The sequence below is a fragment of the Mustelus asterias genome, chromosome 6 (assembly GCF_964213995.1).
Source record: "Mustelus asterias chromosome 6, sMusAst1.hap1.1, whole genome shotgun sequence".
In the NCBI taxonomy this organism is placed as follows: domain Eukaryota; kingdom Metazoa; phylum Chordata; class Chondrichthyes; order Carcharhiniformes; family Triakidae; genus Mustelus; species Mustelus asterias.
In genome coordinates, this window is record NC_135806.1 from 89,938,963 (window position 1) to 89,963,493 (window position 24,531).

Here is a 24,531-nt window from a genome sequence, read left to right on the forward strand (position 1 = left end):
TAGAAATAAAATTTCAACGGACTAACAATAGTGAACAGTCAAGGATTTGGCACCCATTGCCCTGAGAAAATAGCCAAGGAGTTGAAAAGTTGAGTAAAGGCTGTTTGGTCAGCCTTTATTTGATCACATTTATTCCATCTTCATAGGTTGACATATGCCTCACAAATATATCAAATATTTCAAATTAAATCAAAGGGTATCTCAGAAAAGTTTCATTCTTTTATCTATAAATTAGGCAATTACTCGCCAAAGATTTTAAAAGGGATTGTTCAAAATACATGGTATTTTGTGAGCAGTCATTCAAATAAATGCACTAAAACATGCCTTAAATTAATTGTGTGTTATGGTTCAGGTTAGACACTCCAAAGTGTTTTATGAAGCCTGCCTGAATCATAAATTTTGCATCTTGAATTTGGCTAGGATAAGCATGAGATGTTTCACTTCAGGTAAGATTCAAGTGACCCACTGGGGAGCTTTTATCAAACAAAGTTTATTTAAGAATAAGTTAAGAAAATTAGCAAGAACTTTAACAATTACAAACTTTTAAAATGGGAATTACATTTTTAAGATACTTAATACACCAACTAATTTGCACACAGCAAGCTCCCACAAACAGCCACGTGATAATGACTAGATAATCTGTTTTCTGTTAAATGATCAATATTGGCCAGGATAATGACAACCCTGCTCTTCTTTGATCCATGGGGTCTTCTACATCTACTTGAGGGGGCATCCAGACCTCAGATTAAGATCTCATCTGAAAGACGGCACCTCCAACAGTGTAACACACCTGTAGCACTGCACTGGAGTGTCAGTTTTGATTTTTGTGCTAATCTGGTGTGGGATTTGAATCAATAACCTTGTGACTCAGGTAAGAACGTTATCAATGGAAACACAGCTGGCGCACTTGCCTAGATTCAGGTACCAGTCAATAATATGGGATCAGAATAAGTAAATATTATCTGTTTCAAAGTTTCATTACTAAAGTGCCTCAGTGATGCTCTGATTGAGCTGTTTGATTAATAACCAAGAAAACCTAAATTGCTGTAATTCAGGTTGAAGGTGGCTGGGGTTGGGAAGTGGGGTGGAGTAGTAGGAAACAAAACATTTATAAGTAGCGAGAGCGTGGGAAAAAGGGAAGCGACTTAAAACAGAATATATCCTGAAGGACACACCAAGGTGTACTTTGGTAACAATTACGAAGGTAGTTTTGAGCGGGCAACTCGTGAATAGTATAACTAGCTGGACAGACTTCAGTAATTATGGAAATCCTACAGTGCAGAAGGAGGCCATTTGGCCAATTGAGTCTGCACCGATAACAATCCCACCTAAGCCCTAATCCCTGTAACCCACATATTTACCTCACTAATCCCTCTAATCTAACATCCCAGGACACTACGGAACAATTTAGTGTGTCCAATGCACCTAACCCGCACATCTTTGGACTGTGGGAGGAAACCGGAGCACCTGGAGGAAACCCATGGCGACACAGGGAGAATGTGCAAACTCCACAGACAGTGACCCAAGTCAGGAATCGAACCCAGGTCCCTGGAGCTATGAGGCAGCATAACCACTGTGCCGCCCACAATTGACAAGATTGCACCACTTGTGAACCAGTTTCATGCAAAACCAATTCATCAGTTCAATTATCCACAATGAGGGTCCTGGATCACAAGTGCCTTGTTAATGACTCAACACATCCTGGAGGGAAATATGGACAGGAGCATGGATTATATGGACTGGGGTACTGATTTTTGATTTGTTAGCACATCCCTAAGGGCACTGATAAGTGGGTTGACTAGGATAGGAAGGTTGATGTGTTTACATGCTAGAGTGCACACTGATGAGCAATGTCGGTAAGAAAGAATGGAGCATTTGGGATATTCTGTTCATAAGGAGGCAGCAACTGGTGTCTCAAGGAGCTCAATAGAAAATACTGAGAAAGGCACAAAGTTTATTTATTAGTCACAATTAGGCTTATATTAACACTGCAATTAAGTTAGTGAAAATCCCCTAGTCGCCATACACCAGCGCCTGTTCTGGTACACTGAAGGAGAATTTAGCATGGCCAATGCACCTAACCAGCGCGTCTTTCGGACTGTGGGAGGTAAACGGAGCACTCGGAGGAAACACGTAGACACGGAGAGAACGTGCAGACTTCGCAAGACAGTGATCCAAGCCGGGAATCGAACCCATGTCCCTGGTGCTGTGGTGTGGCAACAATGCTAACCACTGTGCCACCATGCTGCCCATGCACAAGTGTCGGTGTACGTATTTCAAAAGGGATTAAATTGTGGGATGGCAGCAGGAGTGAGATGGCAGAAGATCATGATGGGTGAGGGTAGGGATACAAGGGGAAGTAGATGGGCACGTCCACCAAGCCAACTATTCTGGGCAGTGATCTTGGATACCAGAAAAACCTTCTCTGACATTGAAACACCTCAAACTCACTTTTGTTTATGGTACACAATTGTATGGGAGAACGTCATGCTCAGATCATTATAATTATGCTGCAGCAGAAATATTCCATTACTGCAAAACCCCACTCATCCCACCACCACTATGCTCTTCCCCCATATATGCCTTGATCCAGAATACACATTCTGCCTCACCCATCCTGAATAATGTTGAAAAAGGTACTATATCCACCAACATGTAAACCAGAATGAGCTTTATTATAAAATAAATACAAAAATATGTATACCTTCACTACCAATTGTTACATGCTTGATTGTTCAATAGATTGGATTATTAAAATAACATTTCAAAATTCAGTAAATATCTAGAGAAGAATGGAATTGAGATTTATGGAGATATTAGATGAATGGAAATCAAAAACAAATCAATGGTCCCAGTACTGTGACTTTATCATTGGCCTTCTGTAAATCCAAGTGGAATGCCATCACCTACCAATTTTGTTCTCTCTTCAAGCAAAGACCCAAAAGATCTGTGAGCCACAGCCTTTACTCATAGAAATCCTACAGTGCAGGAGGCCGCCATTTGGCCCATCGCGTCTGCACCGACAACAATCCCACCCAGGCCCTATCCCCATAACCCTACACATTTACTCGGCTAAATCCCTCTCACCTACACATCCCGGGACACTGAGGGGCAATTTAGCATGGTCAATCAACCTAACCCGCACATCTTTGGACTGTGGGAGGAAACCGGAGCACCCAGAGGAAATCCACACAAACACGGGGAGAACGTGCAAACTCCACACAAACAGTGACTCAAGCTAGGAATCGAATCCAGGTCCCTGGAGCTGTGAGGCAGCAGTGCTAACCACTGTGCCACTCAAATGTAAACTCCCAAACTCCTAAATGTAATTTATTCAGAGTGTACGCACTTGTTAGATGGCTATTGACAATATCCTCCTATAAAATGTTCAAACACACTACATTTCTTTATTGTGTTTTAATTGACATCTGGATGCATTAGGTTCCAAGGATCTGGTTTCCCTTAACCACAGCCACTAAAATCAGGATGAGATCACAAACCTACTTGCAAAGCAAACCATTATTCAACCACACTGTAGTGAAATCCATGCATTATCATACTGGGGCCAATGTTTTGAAATCACATGCTCATAATTTCTCAATAGGCTTGGGGTTCCCTTAGCATAACTGAATTAAACTGGCTCTACAGTGCCATTCTAAGACCGTTATCTGCCTGATTTTCTGGTGTATAGCTTCAAGAGTCCCAGCAGCTATCCAACTCCTCACTCAAGCACTTATTCTTCACATATGATGCTGGATAATAAATACTGACAGGGTATTCTACCATGGACAGTAACAGATTATTCAAATCCTGTCCCCATCCAACATGCATACATGTACATGATCTTGCAGAATTAATGAATAGTAATCAGAGCCAGGAACTAATCCTCAAGTATTCCTTATTGTACAAGATAAAATCAAACAACTAGCATCCTTTAAACCCCAAATTTAAGCAGCTTTTCACAGATTTTCCCTGAGCTTTGTAAAATAATGAGCACTATCCGCAACTATGAGTCATCCAATCTGCAGAGCAACTCTTATTAAATCGTGCACTTCTGGTTGCATTGCTGCAGTCTCTCAAGGTTTTAGTGCAAAACAAAACTGGCACTTCTGAACCCCCCTATCTATGAGTGCAAAATTAATTAAGAAGATTCATGGAGAGTATAGTTTGCAAAGTAAAAGATAAAATCTGCAAATATTGTGCAGAAATGCAAAGAAAACGAAGCCTAATTCTATAGTGGTGGCACTAATGATGCAAAACAGGTAATAATATTTATGATACATCTAGTTTAAACAGCATTCCTCCATTATGTTACTCCTATCTGGTGGATATAAAAGCCAATCCTTTATTTCATTTCCCCCTGAGATCAAAATCATTGGCCCATTGCCACAAAATATATTATCGTGTAAGCAATTATTTGGGCCCTGGCAATGATAACTTAGTTTCTGAGATAAACATTTAACTGCCAAAATATGCAAATGCATTCAGGTATGAATTCTAACAGAAAGGGACATAAATTATAATTTTCAAGCAACATTATTAAAATAGGACTCAGCAATTTCATAAAAAAGGTCCCATTACTAGAACTACATTTAATTTCTTGCTGGAAATTTTAGAAAGTTATTGCAGTGTGTGAAACTACTGGTTTTCATTTTGTAAGCTTGAAAAACATAACTAATCAAATAAGAATGTGGCCAGAACACGAGAGAGAAATAAATGTTAAATTACAATGCTAATAATTTATACCAAACCTACCAATACTGGTGTTACTCCAGGCATCCTAACTTCTAGTTTAAAGTTAGGAGAATTTGGTGAAATATCTGGATGCCTGCTTTTGGGACAATCAGAACGCAATGCCCATGGACTTTGATGATATCTAGGAACAAAAATACAAAAATATATAATTTCCCTTATTTCTTCACAAAAACACTAACTTATATGTAATAGTCAAATGAGCAGTCTCTAATTACAATGCACTTCCCCATCTGACACAGTAACAGAGAAAATTGGAACTTTAAGAATGATGCATAATACCATTCCCACGAGACAATTTTGCTCAGTAAATTTGTAAATGGCTGTTGAACTATTCACAATACAGAGTACAATTGAATGCATTTATATTTATGATAAAAAGCGTAAGAAAAAGCAAAGATGGTTTCATGTTCATACCTACCTCTTTAAGAGAGACATCGTGCTTTCATGGCACATACAGTTGTTTTGAAGGATTAGAAATACCAACAGCAATTTGCTAATGAAACCAGCCATGTCCACGCTGCTACTTCTGTTCAGATCTTAGATGAAAGGCAGTGCAATTCTATCAGCTAAAAACGCAAGGATCCTTCAGCAGCATGAATTCAGAGCTGGGGTATCAGCAGCACTGCAGACGGAGCAATTGTCAGTCCATCAATTGCAGAGGTGGCGCACTGTAAATCAGCCAGGCGCATGAAGCTTCTTTGCTGTCTCTATTAGCGAACACTAAATTCTCACCCGCTCTTCTCATTTAGACATCTCATTCAGAATCCAGTAACAAAATAAATCTTGAGCTTCCCCAGAGGTTCAGACCCCGGTTAAACACGCACAGCTTCAGACTATAATTTTCCTCAATTTATGATTGGCAGCTCACAGACCGGCTTCAGTCTTCATTCAGACGGAAACTGTTAAAAGAAAAACAGATAGCATATGACTAATACATTATGGCATTAAACCTCAGCAAATCCCTGCTGGGGCTCTTTATTATTTAATTTTCAAAAGCTGCAACTCAAACCTAGTGTTTGCTTCACCTGAACTGATCTTTGGATTCTATTCTGACCACTGTCATTTTGTCACAACATTTTATTATAAGCCCTTCCAAAGAACAGCCGACACAATGCCAAAGATATCAGCGAAGGATGCCAACAAAACAGCACATTAATCGAAGATAAACTTGCAAAGTAAAAATGTAATTTCTTGGTCAATCCCATGTCAATCTGGTTGTTTATTATAAAACTTCAACTGCTACAATGTTCTTTATTTACCAACAATGGTCCTTGTTCAGTTTGTATCCCTCCTTGTGTCGTTACAGCATTCCATTTATAGAAAGAAAACAGGTTTTATTTCCATTTTAGAAAATCTTCACAAACAAACAATCCCACCTATAGTTTTCTCTCTCATAGTTACTTCACTGCAATTCCATGTGATGCTACCAACTTAACAGATCTAAGCAATTTTATAAAAGCTTATAGCTCTAAACAGCACGACTATAAAGGAATACATTCACTGCAAAGAGAAGCCATTACAAGAGATTTTATGACGACAGTTGGATAGTTCAGCCAGGAATCAAGCTGAAGGCAGTCCCAGTTAGCTGAACAACAGGCACTGGAGGAGAACAGTGCAGTCGACCTTGTCAAAGGCTGCAGAGAGATCGAGAGCGACAGTGCACCACAGTCACAGTAAATGTCATTTGTGACTTTGATTACAGCCACTTGGTGCTGTGGCAGGGTGGAAATCTGACTGGACAGATTAAAACGAGATGCAGGTAAGAATTTTTGTATGTGATATTCAAAACTTTTGGAAAAGACAGATAAATTGGAGATGGAGCTGTAGTTTGCAAGTACAGAGCGGAAAAGGCAACTTTATTTTAGAAAATGTCAGTTTGAAGGGGGAAGAAACTTTGCCCGAGGAGTAGGAACCATTTACAATGCCAGCTGCAATGTGGACTGAAAAGAGTTGGTAAATGAAGCAGGATAAGGGATTCACAGACAAGATCAACTTCGAGACGGCATAAGGGAAACAGGCGCTAAAATCAGAGAAAGTCACATGGTCAGAACTGGTGGTGGGGTTGGGAGAACAGATGTTTCCTCTTGGTACGAAAGGATAAGATGGGGAGACTACGGAGGCAGCTACATGTAGGCCCAGTGATAAATCATTATTTGATCTTGTTGAAGCTGAGGATGGAGGGGACAGGGCAGAGGGCTTTAATAAAGACCCTTACAATGGAGAACAGAAGCCAGGGGTTATTTTTTCTTGAGATGGAGATGCCGGCGTTGGACTGGGGTAAACACAGTAAGAAGTCTCACAACACCAGGTTAAAGTCCAACAGGTTTATTTGGCAGCACTAGCTTTTGGAGTCTCAAGCTCCTTCATCAGGTGAGTGAGGACTTGTGTTCTCAAACAGGGCATATAAAGACACAAACTCAATTTACAAGATAATGGTTGGAATGCGAGTCTTTACAGGTAATCAAGTCTTAAAGGTACAGACAATGTGAGTGGAGAAAGGACCAAGCACAGGTTAAAGAGGTGTGTATTGTCTCCAGCCAGGACAGTTAGTGAGATTTTGCAAGCCCAGGCAAGTCGTGAGGGTTACAAATAGTGTGACATGAACCCAAGATCCCGGTTGAAGCCGTCCTCATGGGTGCGGAACTTGGCTATCAGCTCAGCGATTCTGCGTTGTCTTGTGTCGTGAAGGCCGCCTTGGAGGACGCTTACCCGAAGATCAGGGACCTTACCCGTGATTGCTGAAATGTTCCCCGATTGGAAGGGAACACTCCTGCCTGGTGATTGTCAAGCGGTGTTCATTCATTCGTTGTCGTAGCGTCTGCATGGTCTCCCCGATGTCTGTTGCGATCCTCATCTGAGCAGATCCTGTGTATGCGGAGGGCTTGTGTGTAGGGGATGGCTTCTTTAATGTGTTTAGGGTGGAAGCTGGAGAAGTGGAGCATCGTGAGGTTATCCGTGGGCTTGCGATGTAGTGAAGTGCTGAGGTGACCGTCCTTGATAGAGATGCATGTGTCCAAGAACGCAACCGATTCCGGAGAGGAGTCGATGGTGAGTCTGATGGTGGGATGGAACTTGTTGACGTCATCATACAGTTGTTTCAATCACAACAGACACCTACAGACGCTGAAAGATGCCCTCATAAGAACAGGATATGACTCGACTCATCGATCGACAGTTCCGACGTGCCATGGCGAAAAACCGCACCGACCTCCTCAGAAGACAAACACGGGACATGGCGGACAGAGTACCCTTCGTCGTCCAGTACTTCCCCAGAGCGGAGAAGCTACGACATCTTCTCCGGAGCCTTCAACATGTCATTGATGAAGACGAACATCTCGCCAAGGCCATCCCCACACCCCCACTTCTTGCCTTCAAACAACCGCACAACCTCAAACAGACCATTGTCCGCAGCAAACTACCCAGCCTTCAGGAGAACAGTGACCACGGCACCACACAACCCTGCCACAGCAACCTCTGCAAGACATGCCGGATTATCGACACAGATGCCATCATCTCACGTGAGAACACCATCCACCAGGTACACGGTACATACTCTTGCGACTCGGCCAACGTTGTCTACCTGATATGCTGCAGGAAAGGATGTCCCGAGGCATGGTACATTGGGGAAACCATGCAGACGCTACGACAACAAATGAATGAACACCGCTCGACAATCACCAGGCAGGAGTGTTCCCTTCCAGTCAGGGAACACTTCAGCAGTCACAGGCATTCAGCCTCTGATCTTCGGGTAAGTGTTCTCCAAGGCGGCCTTCACGTCACACGACAGCGCAGAGTCGCTGAGCAGAAACTGATAGCCAAGTTCCGCACACATGAGGACGGCCTAAACCGGGATCTTGCATTCATGTCATACGACTTGCCTGGGCTTGCAAAATCTCACTAACAGTCCTGGCTGGAGACAATACACACCTCTTTAACCTGTGCTTGGTCCTTTCTCCACTCACATTGTCTGTACCTTTAAGACTTGATTACCTGTAAAGACTCGCATTCCAACCATTATCTTGTAAATTGAGTTAGTGTCTTTATATGCCCTGTTTGTGAACACAAGTCCTCACTCACCTGATGAAGGAGCTGAAAGGTAGTGCTGCCAAATAAACCTGTTGGACTTTAACCTGGTGTTGTGAGACTTCTTCCTGTGCTTATTTTTACTCTTCTGGATGATTGTGGCAGGAGGTGGCAAGGTCTCAAGAATGAGGTCTCAAGCTGCATACAGTCCAGTCAGATCTAATAATGGATTGCTAAACAAGCCAGCCTCCATTGGGCTTCAGGGAGCAATGATGAGAATTATACCAGCAAACAACCAGGATTGGATAGTGTGAAGGCTTTGTCAGAACCAGAACACCAAAGGTGCAGGAGAGAGAGTGGGTGAGGAAATGGAAAAATGCAGAAGATGCTCGTGGAAGGCCAAGTTAGGCAATTGGGAATTTAAAATCAAAGTTGAAAATTACTGCGAAAAGTCCCCCCCCCCCCCAAAAGGACAGACTCAGAAGTAAACGGGAGTTCTGATCAAATGTGGGTGGTAAGGGATATAAAGAAGTGGTCAGGACATGCATGATCCTGTCAATAGAATAGCTCTAATTTCTCAAGAAGCCACTGGACAGTAGGTGGTGAAATATTAGCAGATATTAGTGAGGCAGCATGGTTGCACAGTGGTTAGCACTGCTCCCTCTCAGCACCAGCGACGGGGTTCAATTCCAGCCTCAGGTAACTATGTGGAGTTTGCACATTCTCCCTGTATCAATGTGGGTTTTCTCTGGGTGCTCCGGTTTCCTCCCACAGTCACAAAGATGTGGAGGTTAGGTTGATTGGCCATGTTAAATTGCCCCTTAGTGGCAGGGGGATTAGCAGGGTAAATATGTGGGGTTGCGGGGATAGGGCCTGGGCGTGATTGTTGTTGCTGCAGACTCGATGGGCTGAATGTAGTGATTCTATGATCCATGATTAACGCAGGAATGGAAGAGTTGCTATGAAGACACACACACTTAGTGGCATGAAATCTAACTGGTCAAAAGCAACTGGCTTAATAACAATAGTAACAGAACAAAGATTTAGATCTGAATTTTCTGAAAATCTATTAGGAATCAGGTGATGCAACTTTTTACCATACGGAAATTGATGTTTTTAACAAATGAGTCCGAACATAACAAATGGCTCCAGTTCATCAAATTGGAATAAGGAGATTCAAAATAGAAAGATAATCTAAATTGTTAAAAATCATTTTATACATGACGAATCAAGACTTCAGGATTGTATTTTATAAACTTTGGAGTTTGAATATTTTAAAGTACCAAGGGTTCTAAAATGAAAAAAAAATTACAATCCATAGTTATTAGCCCAATGTCAATATATACACAAAAACATATCCAAGCAGAAAAAGGAAGTTATTCATGCACAAGGCGCTATTAATACATGATGTACATGGACTTTGAGAACAAGGAAAATCTCAAACAGTGAAGCCCAGATGAAGCAGATAAACTATTAATTTCACTGGGAGGGTAACAGAAAAAGGTCAACGTGTTGAGGATGTAGGATCCCAATTTGGAATGGAATCCTAAAGCTTCAGTCTTATTAAAATTACTAATATATAACATAACTTATGAAAAAAAATCTTAAAGAATGGAATGTCCACAGGGCATCGGGTCAGACAGAATGTAGTGAAGAATACTTAAGGAAATGAGATAAAAATCGGCTACGCCTTTTCATATAGAGTTCTATAAACATTCGAGAAGCAACATTTGACAGTTGAAGAACAAATCTTGCCCCAAAAGGAGGAATAAAAATTAAAATCATAGACCAATTAGCCTGTCAAATTATTTAAGAGTATCACTAAGGATACTGTTAGTACTCACTCATCTAAATAACAGACTGCAGGGGATTTGCAGCACGGGTTTAGAAACAATACGCCACGCCTAATTAAACTGTCGGAATTAATCAAGGTGGTACCCAAGTTACTGAACAAAGACTATTTAGTGCAAATAATTTCCATGAATTCTGCAGTGATATTTGATATATCAGACTTTTAAAGAATAAGTTTGTTATGGAACTAATGATAAATTAACTAGCTAGATTGAAAACAGGTTGGTTGCAAAAGTTTGCCATTAACTGAAAAAGCTCTACAGAGAAATACAAGTTAGTCAAATCAGAGACCTGATCGCAGTCTCCTTCTGTTCACACATTTATAAATAGTGTGGTAATATAATCAGGGTCTAGTTTTAAGGCTGATTATATTGGATATCTTAAATTGAAGAATTGGGCGTATTAAAATCAAACACAGTCAAACCTCAGACAGGCCAGACTTGACGAAAGTCAAATATACAAAGACACAGGAACATGTCTGGGCCTGGCCCATCAATCACCCATCAAGGATCATTGCACTCTACCGAGACCCAGCATGAGATCGTCGCACCCCATTGAAATGCACAGGCCTATTGTTAGAAGCCTAGATCAGGCCAGACTCTCTATCACCTAGAGTTCCAGCAGTTACCTTATCTGGCAACAGGTTGCATGTAAGCAACAGCATGGAGATGGACACCTGCGGGTGGGCCCCGGTGTCCTGTCAGGCAGACATCAAGAAACCCACTGGATATTGGGACGCCCTCCCGAGACCTCATTGGTCGGAAGCCAGAGAAGTTTCTGGAAAGGCGGGGAGGGAGGGGGAATAAAGGTACACATCCGTCACACCAGCAGCAAAGACTAGACGAGGGAGGCAACCTTGACCATCCAGAAGACTGACCAAGGAAATCTCTTCTCAGGCTTTTGGCTAAGATCAAGTGTAGTATCAACATCCTACACTTGGTTGAAGTCATGAGGTTACATTGAGGCTTCATTTGAAGCTATTTTTTAAAGCGGCACCTCGGCCTTTTGGCTAAGATGCAAATGAGATCAAGCCTTGGAGAAGATCAATGCCTGCTCCAATCAGCTTCGATCATGTAGATCAATCCCAAGACAGGAAGTGGGAAGCCTGTCTTGTCAGTTTAGATCTGGAATGTCACACTTGCTGAGACTTTGAATTGGACTTTGATCGGATTGGACTTTGATTGGATATATAAACAAAAAAAAGACTGACCAAAGGAAGGAAGGAAGCTGCTGCCATCGAGACTCACCTTCGTGACAACGGACCAGAGGGACTCAGAGAATTGGGTCTGCAGTTTAACCAAACCATCTTTGCAAAAAAAAAATCTTTGCGGGTAGTATACTTGAATCTGAGGTATCCTCTTGTTTTGTGTGGGTAATTTAAGGGCGAATAGTATTATTATTAATAAACTTATTGAACCTTTACTTGTATTTGTCCTTTGTCCATCTTGCAAATAAGGGCATCAGGGTAAAACTTTTAAGTAAACTGGTCAAAAGTTTGAGAATTACAGGTACAACAACAGTATGAAGGAAAGACATGTTATATATTAACATATACACAATAGAAATGTGTGCATAACCACACAAAATATAATATGCTTTAGATATAAACATATATTGAAAGTTAATTAAATTAGTAATACTTTGCATTGTAACTAAGTGACAAATATAAGGGACGTGAACAATCAAGAATAGCAAGAAAGATTTTAAGAGGAAAATGTCCAATCTCAAGTCAGATTGACAATTGTTAGAATTAGGCATGTGAAACTTGGTCTTATGACTATTTTCCAAGCAGGATTCTGTTAGGTTTACTCCAGCAATGTCAGGGCAAAAAAGCTCTGCAGCAAAATACTTCAAAGTAAGTAACACTGGAGGAAGATATTACCTGGCTGTCAGTGAAGTTCTGCCTGTGACAGAAATGCAGTGGAATCTGAAAGTACTCTTCCTGTTGAGTGGTCGGGTGCATGCCCATACCAACAATTTCTCAGAAATGTGACTTCCTAATCTCAGGAATGTTTTGAGCATCTGATTTAGGATTTGCCTCAACCAATATCAGTTTTGACAAAATATTTGCACTTAAAATGTTATTTCACTTTTATTATCCAGTGGTGCTGCATCATCTGCTGAATGTTTTCAACATTTTCAATTTTTTGCTACACAGATCATAGAAACCCTACAGTGCAGAAAGAGACCATTTGGCCCATCGAGTCTGCACCGACCACAATCCCACCCAGGCCCTACTCCCATATCCCTACACATTTACCCGCTAATCCTTCTAACCTACGCATCTCAGGACACTAAGGTGCAATTTTAGCATGGCCAATCAACCTAACCCGCACATCTTTGGACTGTGGGAGGAAACCGGAGCACCCGGAGGAAACCCACGCAGACACGAGGAGAACGTGCAAACTCCACACAGACAGTGACCCAAGCCGGGAATCGAACACAGGTCCCTGGAGCTGTGAAGCAGCAGTGCTAACCACTGTGCTACCGTGCCATCCAGATGCTCTGTTGCTCACCAATATAAAATTCTGGAAACGCATAGCATATGAAATATTGTTCTATCTTTCCCTTTTGATGCTCATCTGCTTGCTGCACAATTCCAGCATCTTTTGATTTCAGTTTTCCTGCACTATCCCACTTTGTCTTTATTAAATGATAAAGCCCATTTTTTCACATGTAAAAATAAATACCTTAACCTTCAGATTCATTTTAGAATCAGTTTCTTATCGTATGTTGGATCCCACCTAAAGTTAATGCATGCCAAAGCACTGGTAAACACAAAACTATATTTTCAGTTGAATTATTACCCGAGCCACAGCAAACTGGAAAAAGAGATATAAGGTTAGAGAGTTAAATGTGTAGCTCAAAGATTAGTGTGGGAGAAATGGATTTTGAATCATGCAGCACTGGCACCAATATTCAGGAAAGTGGGAGCTATACCATTGGGGCTTCACCTGAACCTGCTGGGGTCAATATTCTGTTAAGTATAACTGGGACAATAGAGAGGCGTTTAAGCAAAACTGTGGGGGCAGGAGTTCAGGTGAGGGAAAATATGATAAATTAAGTGAGAGAACAAGGCAAGAGAGCAAGGTAGAAATAATCTGAGTATGGCAGGAAGGAATAGAGGGTACAACCCTAAATGCGCTAGCAGATAAGGATAGAGGTTGTGAAAATAAAAAGACAGAACTCAAGGTACTCTATAAATGCACAACAGCATTCACAACAAGGTAGGTGAATTGACAGCACAAATGGAAATAAACAGGTATAATCTAGTTGCCATCACAGAGAAATGGCTGCAGGTGACCAAGGTTGGGAACTGAATGCTCAAAAGGTATAAACATTTAGGAAGGATACAAAAAGGAAAAGGATGTGGGCTGTTGATAAAGGATGAAATCAGATAACTATATCAGTGAGAGTGGGGGAAGATCAAGATGTAGCATCAGCTTAGGTGCAGCTAAGCCTTTAAGAAATATATTTTAATTATGTTTCTGTGCAGGATTTTTATAGCTGTCCCTTCCATTCTATCAGTGCCGCTGGATTATTATCTGGCATCCTGTATTGTTACTGCAGCGGCTAATTATTCCTAATTGCTGGAATGGTTGTTTTAATCTGGACTAACACTGTTGTGTTGTTCTTAGTGTTTCCTGGGGTTTTGCCGAGTAGGGCTTGATTAGGATGGCTGACAGAGAACAAATCATGTGACTGGGTGGAGCTGAGCTTGATGTGGAGATGCCAGCGTTGGACTGGGGTAAACACAGTAAGAAGTCTCACAACACCAGGTTAAAGTCGAACGGGTTTAAACCTGTTGGACTTTAACCTGGTGTTGAGAGACTTCTTACTGAGCTAGGCTTACACAAAGAAGTCAAGCCCAGTTGCTTTTTGGGAGCTGTGTATGAGAGTCAGGAGACGAGCGTGTCTGTCCGGATCTTTATCCAAACGTGTTAAATAGCTGCAAATCTAGCATCCACATAAGCATATCTGCTTTTGGTGCTAACTGGTACTGAACAAGGGGCTTATGTCTTTGGGGAATACTGTTAAATTGGAACAATAGAGATCAATAGATATTAAGAATTATACTTTGACATGTTTAAGTATTTTAATTGGTAAAAATTATGCTAATTCTAACTGTTCTTAAATAAAGTTTGTTTGAATGAAAACTTCCTATTGGGTCAACTGAATCATACCTGGAGCAAAACACCTTATGCTCACACTAAAGCCAAAATTGAAAGGAAAAATTGGGGTCTAGGCAAACTTCATAACATAGCTTGAAGTTTCGGATTTGGCCCCGAACATTAACAGCAAGGGGCAGTTGTTTATAGATCACCAAACAATGAGGTTAAAGTTGAGTATGGTATAAATCAGAAAATTAGTGGAGCATTTAAGAAGAATAATGCAGGAATCATGAAGAACCACAATCCACATACAGACTGGGTAAATCTAATTAGCACTAATGCTGTAGAGGACAAATTTCTGAAATGTACATCAAATGATTTTCTAGAACAGTATGTTGAGGAGCCAACTAGAAAACAGAGGTATCAAAACCCAACAGGAAAGGTGACCCAAACATGGCCAAGCTTAGATCAATGGAAGATGCTTATACAGTTGCCAAAAGAGTAAACCTGAGGACTGGAAGCATCTTAGAATTCAGCAAAAGAGGGTTAAGAAATGAAAGAGAGCAAATAAAATGTAAAAATAAACCAACGAGAAACAAAAATGGACTGTAAAATTTCGATATAGCTATGTAAAAAGGAAAAGATTGGTAGAGGCAAATGTTGGCCCTTTACAGGCAGAGCCAGGAGAATTTTGAATGGGGAATAAGGAAATAGCAGTGAAATTAAACAAGTACTGTGTCTGTCTTTGCAAAGGAAGATACAAAAAAACCTCCTAGAATGCTAGCGAACCAGATTACTTATAATTTAGTTCAGTTCTTCATTCTAAATTTTTAAAAAAGGCTACTGGAGAAATTAATGGGACTGAAAGTGGAAAGTTCTCCTGGACCTGTTGATCTATATTCCAGGGTGTTAAAAGATGTGGCTAGCGGGATGGTGAATACATTGGTGTTCATCTTCCAACATTCTATACGGTTCCTGAAGATTAGATGGTGGCAAATGTAACCCCACTGTTTAAGGGAGAGAGACACAAAATGGGGAACTACAGACCTATTAACATGACATTAGTGATATGTAAAATGCTAGAATCTATTAGAAGGGATTTACAGAAGATTCAATAAAGTCCCATGTAGGAGATTAGTAAACAAAATTTGAGCACATGTAATTGGTAGTAATACACTAACAAGGAGTGACACTAACATGAAGTGAGAATTGCTTAACAACCAAAAAAGCAGAGTAGGAATAAACAAGTCATTGTCAGGTTGGCAGGCTGCAAAGAATGGGGTTCTGCAGGTGCTAGGGCCCCACCTACTCACAATCTATATCACTGATTTGGAGACCAAATTAATATTTTCAAGTATGATGATGACACAAAACTGGGTGAAAATAGGAGTTGAGGTGGTGACAAAAAGGCTTCAAGGAAATTTTGACAGGCTAAGTGAGTGGGCAAGAACATGGCAGATGGAATATAATATGGAAAATTGTGAAGTTATCCACTTTACTAAGAAAGCAGAAAGGCAGAATATTTCTTAAATGGAGATTAGGATGTGTTGACGTCCAAAGGACTTCATAAATCATTGACAGCTAACATGCTAGCGCAGCAAGTAATTAGGAAGGGAAATGTTCCGTTGACTTTTATGACAAGAGAATCTGAACACAGGAGTAAAGAAATCTTTGCAATTCTGTGGGCCCTTGGTGAGACTGTACCTGGAGTATTGTATACAGGTTTGGTCTCCATACCTAAGGAAGGACAATACTTGCCAGAGATGAAGTGCAACAAAGGTTCACCAGACTAGTCCCTGGGATAATATAAAAAATGATAGTAAAAGTTTTTATAAATATATAAAAAGGAATAGAGTGGCTAGAGTGAATGTTGGACCCTTGGAGGACGAGAGGGGGGAGTTAATAGTGGGAAATGAGGATATGGCTGAGTCTTTAAATAAGTTTTTTGTGTCGGTCTTCACGGTGGAGGACAAAAATAGTTTGCCAAATATTAACGATAGAGGGTTGGCAGCAGGAGAAATACTTAATACGATTAATGTTACCAGAGAGGCAGTGCTGGGTAGACTAATGGGACTGAAGGTGGACAAGTCCCCGGGTCCGGATGGAATGCATCCCAGGGTATTGAAAGAAATGTCAGAGGTAATAGTGGATGCGTTAGTGATTATTTATCAAAACTCGTTGCATTCTGGGGTAGTGCCGGTTGATTGGAAAACGGCTAATGTTACGCCGCTGTTTAAAAAAGGAAGGAGACAAAAGGCGGGTAACTATAGGCCGGTCAGCTTAACGTCTGTAGTAGGGAAAATGCTGGAATCCATTATTAAAGAGGAGATAGCAGGGCATCTGGATAGAAATGGTTCGATCAATCAGATGCAGCATGGATTCATGAGGGGAAAGTCGTGCTTGACGAACATGTTGGATTTTTATAAAGATGTGACTAGGGCGGTTGATGGAGGAGAACCGGTGGATGCGGTGTTTTTGGATTTCCAAAAGGCGTTTGATAAGGTGCCCCATAAAAGGCTGCTGAAGAAGATTAGGGCACACGGAGTTGGGGGTAGTGTGTTAAAGTGGATTGGGGACTGGCTATCCGACAGGAAGCAAAGAGTCGGAATAAATGGGTGTTTTTCCGGTTGGAGGAAGGTAACTAGTGGCGTGCCGCAGGGATCGGTACTCGGGCCGCAACTGTTTACCATTTATATAGATGATCTGGAGGAGGGGACGGAGTGTAGGGTAACGAAGTTTGCAGACGACACAAAGATAAGTGGAAAAGTGAATCGTGTGGAGGACGGAGAAGATCTGCAGAGAGATTTGGACAGGCTGAGTGAGTGGGCGAGGATATGGCAAATGGAGTATAACGTTGAGAAATGCGAGGTTATACACTTTGGAGGAAATAATAACAAATGGGATTACTATCTCAATGGAAACAAATTAAAACATGCTACCGTGCAAAGGGACCTGGGGGTCCTTGTGCATGAGACGCAAAAGCCCAGTCTGCAGGTACAACAGGTGATCAAGAAGGCAAATGGGATGTTGGCCTATATTGCGAGGGGGATAGAATATAAAAGCAGGGATGTCTTGATGCACCTGTACAGGGCATTGGTGAGGCCGCAGCTGGAATACTGTGTGCAGCATTGGTCCCCTTATATGAGGAAGGATATATTGGCATTGGAGGGAGTGCAGAGAAGGTTCACCAGGTTGATACCGGAGATGAGGGGTTTGGATTATGAGGAGAGGCTGAGGAGATTGGGTTTGTACTCGTTGGAGTTTAGAAGGATGAGGGGGGATCTTATGGAGACTTATAAGATAATGCGGGGGCTGGATAGGGTGGAGGCGGAGAGATTCTTTCCACTTAGTAAGGAAGTTAAAACTAGAGGACACAGCCTCAAAATAAAGGGGGGTCGGTTTAAGACAGAGTTGAGGAGGAACTTCTTCTCCCAGAGGGTGGTGAATCTCTGGAATTCTCTGCCCACTGAGGTGGTGGAGGCTACCTCGCTGAATATGTTTAAAGCGCGGATGGATGGATTCCTGATCGGTAAGGGAATTAAGGGTTATGGGGATCAGGCGGGTAAGTGGTACTGATCCACGTCAGATCAGCCATGATCTTATTGAATGGCGGGGCAGGCTCGAGGGGCTAGATGGCCTACTCCTGCTCCTATTTCTTATGTTATGTTCTTAATTTACAAGATGCACGACAGAAACTCACCAGTGCGTCTTATGACAGGAGTATTCTATGAAGAGAGACTGCGGAGACTATAGAAGGTGATCTTATGATGAATAAGAATAATTATGATTAAGATGAAGCATACAAAATTCTTACAGTGTTCAACAGAACTGATGCAGCAAGGATGTTTTCCCCTGGCTGCGGGATCTAAAACCAGGGAACAGTCTGAGGATAAGTAGGTTATTTAGGACTGAGATGAAGAGGAATTTCTTCACTCAAGGGGTGGTGAACCTTTGGAATTCTCTATCCGAGTGCTGTGGAGGCTCAGTTATCAAGCATGTTCAAGACAGGGATTGATAGATTTCTAGATATTAAAGATATCAATGAACGTTTAGAAAAATATTGCTGAGGTACAACAGCCACAATCTAATTGAATGGCACAGCAGGCTTGAGGGGCCAAATGATGTACTCCTGCTCCTATTTCCTATGTTCTAATGCCATCACATCCTTACTGAAGTGCTGTGCCCAGAATTGGACACAATGCTCCAGATGAGAGAGAACAGCATTTTATTAAGGTTCACCCCAACTTCTTCGTTTTTCTACTCTGCCTCTCCTTATAAGAAGTTTAACAACACCAGGTTAAAGTCCAACAGGTTTATTTGGTAGCAAAAGCCACACAAGCTTTTGGCTTGTGGCTTTTGCTATCAAATAAACCTGTTGGACTTTAACCTGGTGTTGTTAAACTTCTTACTGTGTTTACCCCAGTCCAACGCCGGCATCTCCACATCTCCTTGTGAGCCCAGGATCCCATATGTCTTATTAACCACATTCTCAATCTGTCCTGCTGTCTTCAATAATCTGTGCACATATATCTCCAGCCCTCTCTGTCCCTGCATCTCCTTTAGAATTGTGTACTTTAGTTGATATTAAGCCTCCTCATTTGTCCTACCAAGATGAATGTATATTTATTCAGACTGGTTCCCACTTGTTTATACACACCATTTTTCTAGTCGATCTAGATTTTAATCGCCCAATCTTTTCCCCTCATGCAAATGCACCTCAGCTGTACGCAAACCATCTCTACTTGAAAGGTAACCCATTATTCCATTACAATGTTGCCTGTCAATTTTTGATTCCAACGTACCTGAGCACATCTGTGCTCATCCTGCAGAGGTTGGCCAAGTAGTTTTAACTCTGGAATGCTCCTTGTCCTTTGCTATAGTTAAACTAAACTCTTCCCCAATTGACTCTACATCCACTTCATTCCCTGGAACCAGATACAACAATGCTTCCTTTCTCATTGGGATGGGAATATTGTGATCAAGAAAAAATTCCCACAACACACTTCCAAAATTCTCCCCTCTCTCTGCCTTATCCCCAATACTTTCCCAGTTTATATTTGGATAATTGAATTCCCCCATTACTACTCCTCGACAGTTTTCTCCTGCAAATTTGCACTTCTATCTTTCCCACGATTTAGTGCCTATTCAATACACTCAATAGTGTTAAAGTACCTCTATTGTTTCTTAACTCTATCCTTCCCTTGATCCTCCGAGGGCCTGCTCTCTCTCTCTCCAGCATTGTAATATTCTCCTTAATCAGTACAGACACCCCTTCCCCAGCTTTCCTGAATATTTCCAACCCAGTCCTGCCCTTGGTCTCCATTATCACAACATAGTACTCTCATGTAGTTACCTGCACCAGCAACTCACCAACCATATTTACCATGCTTTGTGCATTTACACACATGCATTGTAAACCTCGCTGTAAATTCTCTCACTTTAACTCCACCTCATACCTCACTCTAGCACTATCTGTCTCTCTGAATCCTTTGTGCGTGCTTGTGTTCCTTTGCAACAAATTAGTTCTCATCCCCTGCCAAGTTAGTTTAAATGTTTCAATTGAAATTGCCTCCACCACACACAGGCAGGCAATGCTTTCCAGACCTGAATCATTCACTGCATGAAAAAGATTTTTCCTCATGTCACTTTTGTTTCTTTTGCCAGTTACTTTAAATCTGTCCTCTGTGCACCCTCGTTCTCAATCCTTTCACAAGTGGGAACAGCTTCTCTCCATCTATTCTGTCCAAAGCCTCATGATTTTGAATACCTTTATTTAATCTCTTCTCAGCGTTTCTCAAGGAAAACAGGCCTAATTTTTCAACTTCTGGTTGCAGACTGTCCAGTTGCTAAACAGGTTTGTTGAGGCATTGACAGGAGTCCCCTCTCCCACCAACAGGAATTGCCTGAACAGCACACAAGCCAAAGACAGACAAGTGCCATTTTCACTATTGCCAATATTTGGTTTATGATTGGTTTGTAGTCACTTGGACTGAAGCACAATACAAATAGCTTTTACAGTGCTACTGTTAATCTCTGTTTCCTAGAAACGAGGATGAGAAAAGAAAAATAAATATTATTCCTACATATAGCAATTTATTTTTACACAGATGGAAGGCTGTGTAGAACATACCTCAGAAATGATGAGAACTAAATAAAAATATCTTCATGCGTCACATTCAAACTCACTGTGCATGAGATCTTTTTGAGGCCTTCATAGTCTTGGATTTGGTATATTGCGGGGGGGGGGGGGGGGGGGGAGAGACTGTAGGGCTACAGCCAGCAATCAGCTAATTTTTGAACATTTCTGCTTCACTTCTGATTAAGTGAATTTTTGTTGAATCTTATTTTATAGGTATGGTTGTTTCTTGACTAATTAATCAATAATCAGCTATTATTAACTGTTAATATTAACTGTAGATGTATTTACCCAAGACCTTGTTTTCCATTTTGGTGATTCATAGCTGGTGTTTGGTCAACGTCTTTATTTTCAAGATAGATTACGAAAATAAAAGTGTTTTATTTATCAGAAGTCCTTTCCCTTACTGCATTCGATGACCCTTCAACAACAAACCAGGACAACGAATGTGCGGGTTAGATGGATTGGCCAAGCTAAATTGCCCCTTAGTGCTAGGGTAAATGCATGGGGTTAGGACCTGTGGTCAGTACAGACTTGATGGGCCGAATGGCCTCCTTCTACACTGTAGGATTCTATGATTAGCCTTACATGCATGGTGATCAATTATAGTGTGGAATCAGGAACTGGTGTTTGTTTGATGGACATAAAGCATGATTGATGGCAGATGGGAGACACCATTCAAAAGATGTAAACAACATGAATATTGCAAAGCCTTGCAGTGCCTGTGAGGAGAATTGATAAGGACTCATGTTTTTCCAGAATCATTGTTTTGAGAAAATCTGAATAAGGCCTCGAAAGACTTAAAGGGACACTGCTTTCAGGATTCGGGTTGCAGTTGGAGTGGATTAGTCAACTACTGAAGACTACAGACGAAGGGACATCAGAGTGACTAGCCGAAGAGTCTTACTCAGAGATTTGGTAATGCATGTACCAAGAGGGAGTTTTACCAATTTCGGGTCCTGTCTTGGAACAGGCTAAATTGGGGCTTTTCATTTTGGGGAGCTGTCATGCAACAGGCCAATTTGGGGTTATCGTTTGTGTTTTTAAAAAAATCTATTTTGCTTTTCTTCTAGGTGTTTTTAAAAGGTGTTTTCTCCTTTATATAAAATTAGCTTTCTTTATACTTTATATCAATTATAATTATTCTAATATAATTATCAGTATTCAATATTCAATAAAATTGTTGCATTAACACATTACATCCTGTTATGTCCAGAGTATGCCCCCGAGCCTAAATGAGACTCTACAAGGAACTTACACACCCTTACAGAACTCACCAAAGAAAAAGAAGAAACAGCTGGTTTGAAGTCCATATGGCAGGTCTATGCTGATCCACAGCCCCGACAACATTCACACACAAGCTTGTAACACCAATAGGAGCATTAACCAAATCACAGTACAACATTCTTTCGAACTCAGACAAATTCACAGGAGGTTCCTTAAGTTAACATGAATTGTGTTTCATTGCAAACAGGTGCTAGGAGTTAACTTGAGATTCACTTATACTCCTATAAATAAACACTGTTTTACTGATTTACCCCAAAATAGGATAAATGAATGCTGACAGTGATTAGGTTATAGGAGATGCATGCTTGTAATCTGTAACTGTGCAAATAAAATATGTAAAGATTGGTGACAGATTCTTTATCAAATGGACCAGAAAATTAACTAAAGAAATTGGTATCAACTCACAACACTTCCCCATTACTCAGACAGCACCAAAAATCCTGGTGTAATAGGTAATATAATATGCAACTCATAAGCCAAGGATCTAAATGGGCCCCAAGAGCGGAGGGATCTCAGAGTACAAATACACAAATCACAGCAAGAAATGACACAGCTTAATAAAGTAATTTAAAACAACAAACCAGGAATTAAAGATTATTTCTAATGGGGCAGAATTGAAAAGTAGATGAGTTATGCTAAACTTGTACTGAACCTTGGTTATACCATACTTGAAGCACTATGGACACTCCAGAACACCATATTATAAAATAACGTAGAGGCACTGTGAAGGTGCAAAAAAGGTTTACAGAGGTGATACCAGAAGTCTGAGGAAAGGATGAACAGGGTGATTCTGTTTTCATCTGAAAAAAGAAAGTTCAGGGTAGCCTAATATTATTAAAATTATGAAAAGTGTTGACAGTGTAGACATAGGGAGAATGTATTTCTACTTATAGGGAAGAAGCCATCTATATTAGTATCTATATTAGATACTAACCAAGGAGTTTGGGAGGTGTCGGGAGGAAAATGATGGTGTCGTGGTAATGTCAATGTATTAGCGATAAGAAGTTTAACAACACCAGGTTAAAGTCCAACAGGTTCACTTGGCAGCAAAAGCCACGCAGGTCCCCAGAGCCCCAAGCCCCCTCCCCAGGCGAGTGGCAGACCCACTCACTTGAAGAAGGGGCCTGGGGCCCCGAAAGCCTGCGTGGCCCCCGCCACCAAACAAACCTGCTGGACCCCAACCTGGCGTTGTTAAACTTCTCACTGTGTTTACCCCAGTCCAATGCCGGCATCTCCACATAATGTATTAGCAATCCAGGGACTTAGAGGGACTCCTGAGTCGAGGATGACTTGTTTTCACACTAAAAATGAGTTTTAAGATGACTGAGGAGTTCAACGCGTGACTAGTCTCTGTCACAGGTGGAGCATGATGATGATGTCTGTGTCAATATGCGCGATCTTCTTGGAGATCCTCTCCACTTGGAGCCGGCTTAACCCCCTCTCCACTCACATACATTGTCTGCACCTTTAAGACTTGATTACCCGTAAAGACTCGCATTCCAACCATTATTTTGTAAATTTTGTGTCTTTATATACCCTGTTTGTGAACAGAACTCCCACTCACCCGATGAAGGGGCAGCGCTCCGAAAGCTAGTGGCTTGTGCTACCAAATAAACCTGTTGGACTTTAACCTGGTGTTGTGAGACTTCTTACAGGTGGAGCAAACAGTGGTTGCAGCCAATGCTCTGGGGACACAGGTTCAAATTCTATCAAGGTAACTGGTGGAATTTACATTCAGTTAATAAATCTGGAATTGAAAGCTAGTCCCATTAATGGTCACCATTAAAACACCTATTGTTGTAAAAACCCAATTGCGATTCACCAAAGATCCTCATACAACACCTTCCAAACCCACGACCACTCCCATCTAAAAGGGCAAGGGCAGCAGATACATAGGAACACTACTACCTGCAAGTTCCCCTCCAAGCCACTCATCACCCGACTTAAAAATATCACTGTTCCTTCACAGTCGCTGGGTCAAAGTCCTGGAATTCCCTCCCTAATCGCATTGTGGGTCAACCCACAGCATGTGGACCACAGTGTTCCAAGAAGGCAGCTCACCACCACCTTCTCATGGGCAATAAATGCTGACCAGCCAGCGACACCCATGTCCCACAAATGAATTTTAAAAACCCACTCAACAGCCAATTTTATTCACTCCACATGATATCAAGAAACAGCTGAAGGCAACGGATACTGCAAGGGTTATGGACCGTGACAGCATTCCACCGATAATACTGAAAATCTGGACTCCAGAATGAGTTACGCATTTAGCCATGCCGTTCCAGTACAGCTACAAAACTGGCATCTATCCAACAATGTGGAAAATTACCCAGGGATGTTGCATTCCCAAAAAGCAGGGAAAGT

At 41.4% G+C, this 24,531-nt stretch overlaps 1 protein-coding gene across 2 annotated transcripts in view; it reads right to left on the reverse strand.

Annotated features, from left to right (window-relative positions):
- Nucleotides 1–24,531, reverse strand: part of pam (peptidylglycine alpha-amidating monooxygenase) — a 244,402-nt gene that overhangs the window by 127,271 nt on the left and 92,600 nt on the right. For both annotated transcript variants that reach the window (XM_078214719.1, XM_078214718.1), the window contains exons 2-3: nt 5,174–5,654; nt 4,756–4,876 (exon numbers count right to left, since the gene is read on the reverse strand). In XM_078214719.1, coding sequence (XP_078070845.1) covers nt 4,756–4,876; nt 5,174–5,265 — 213 coding nt within the window. In that variant the 5' untranslated portion in view covers nt 5,266–5,654. The remainder of the gene's footprint in view (nt 1–4,755; nt 4,877–5,173; nt 5,655–24,531) is intronic.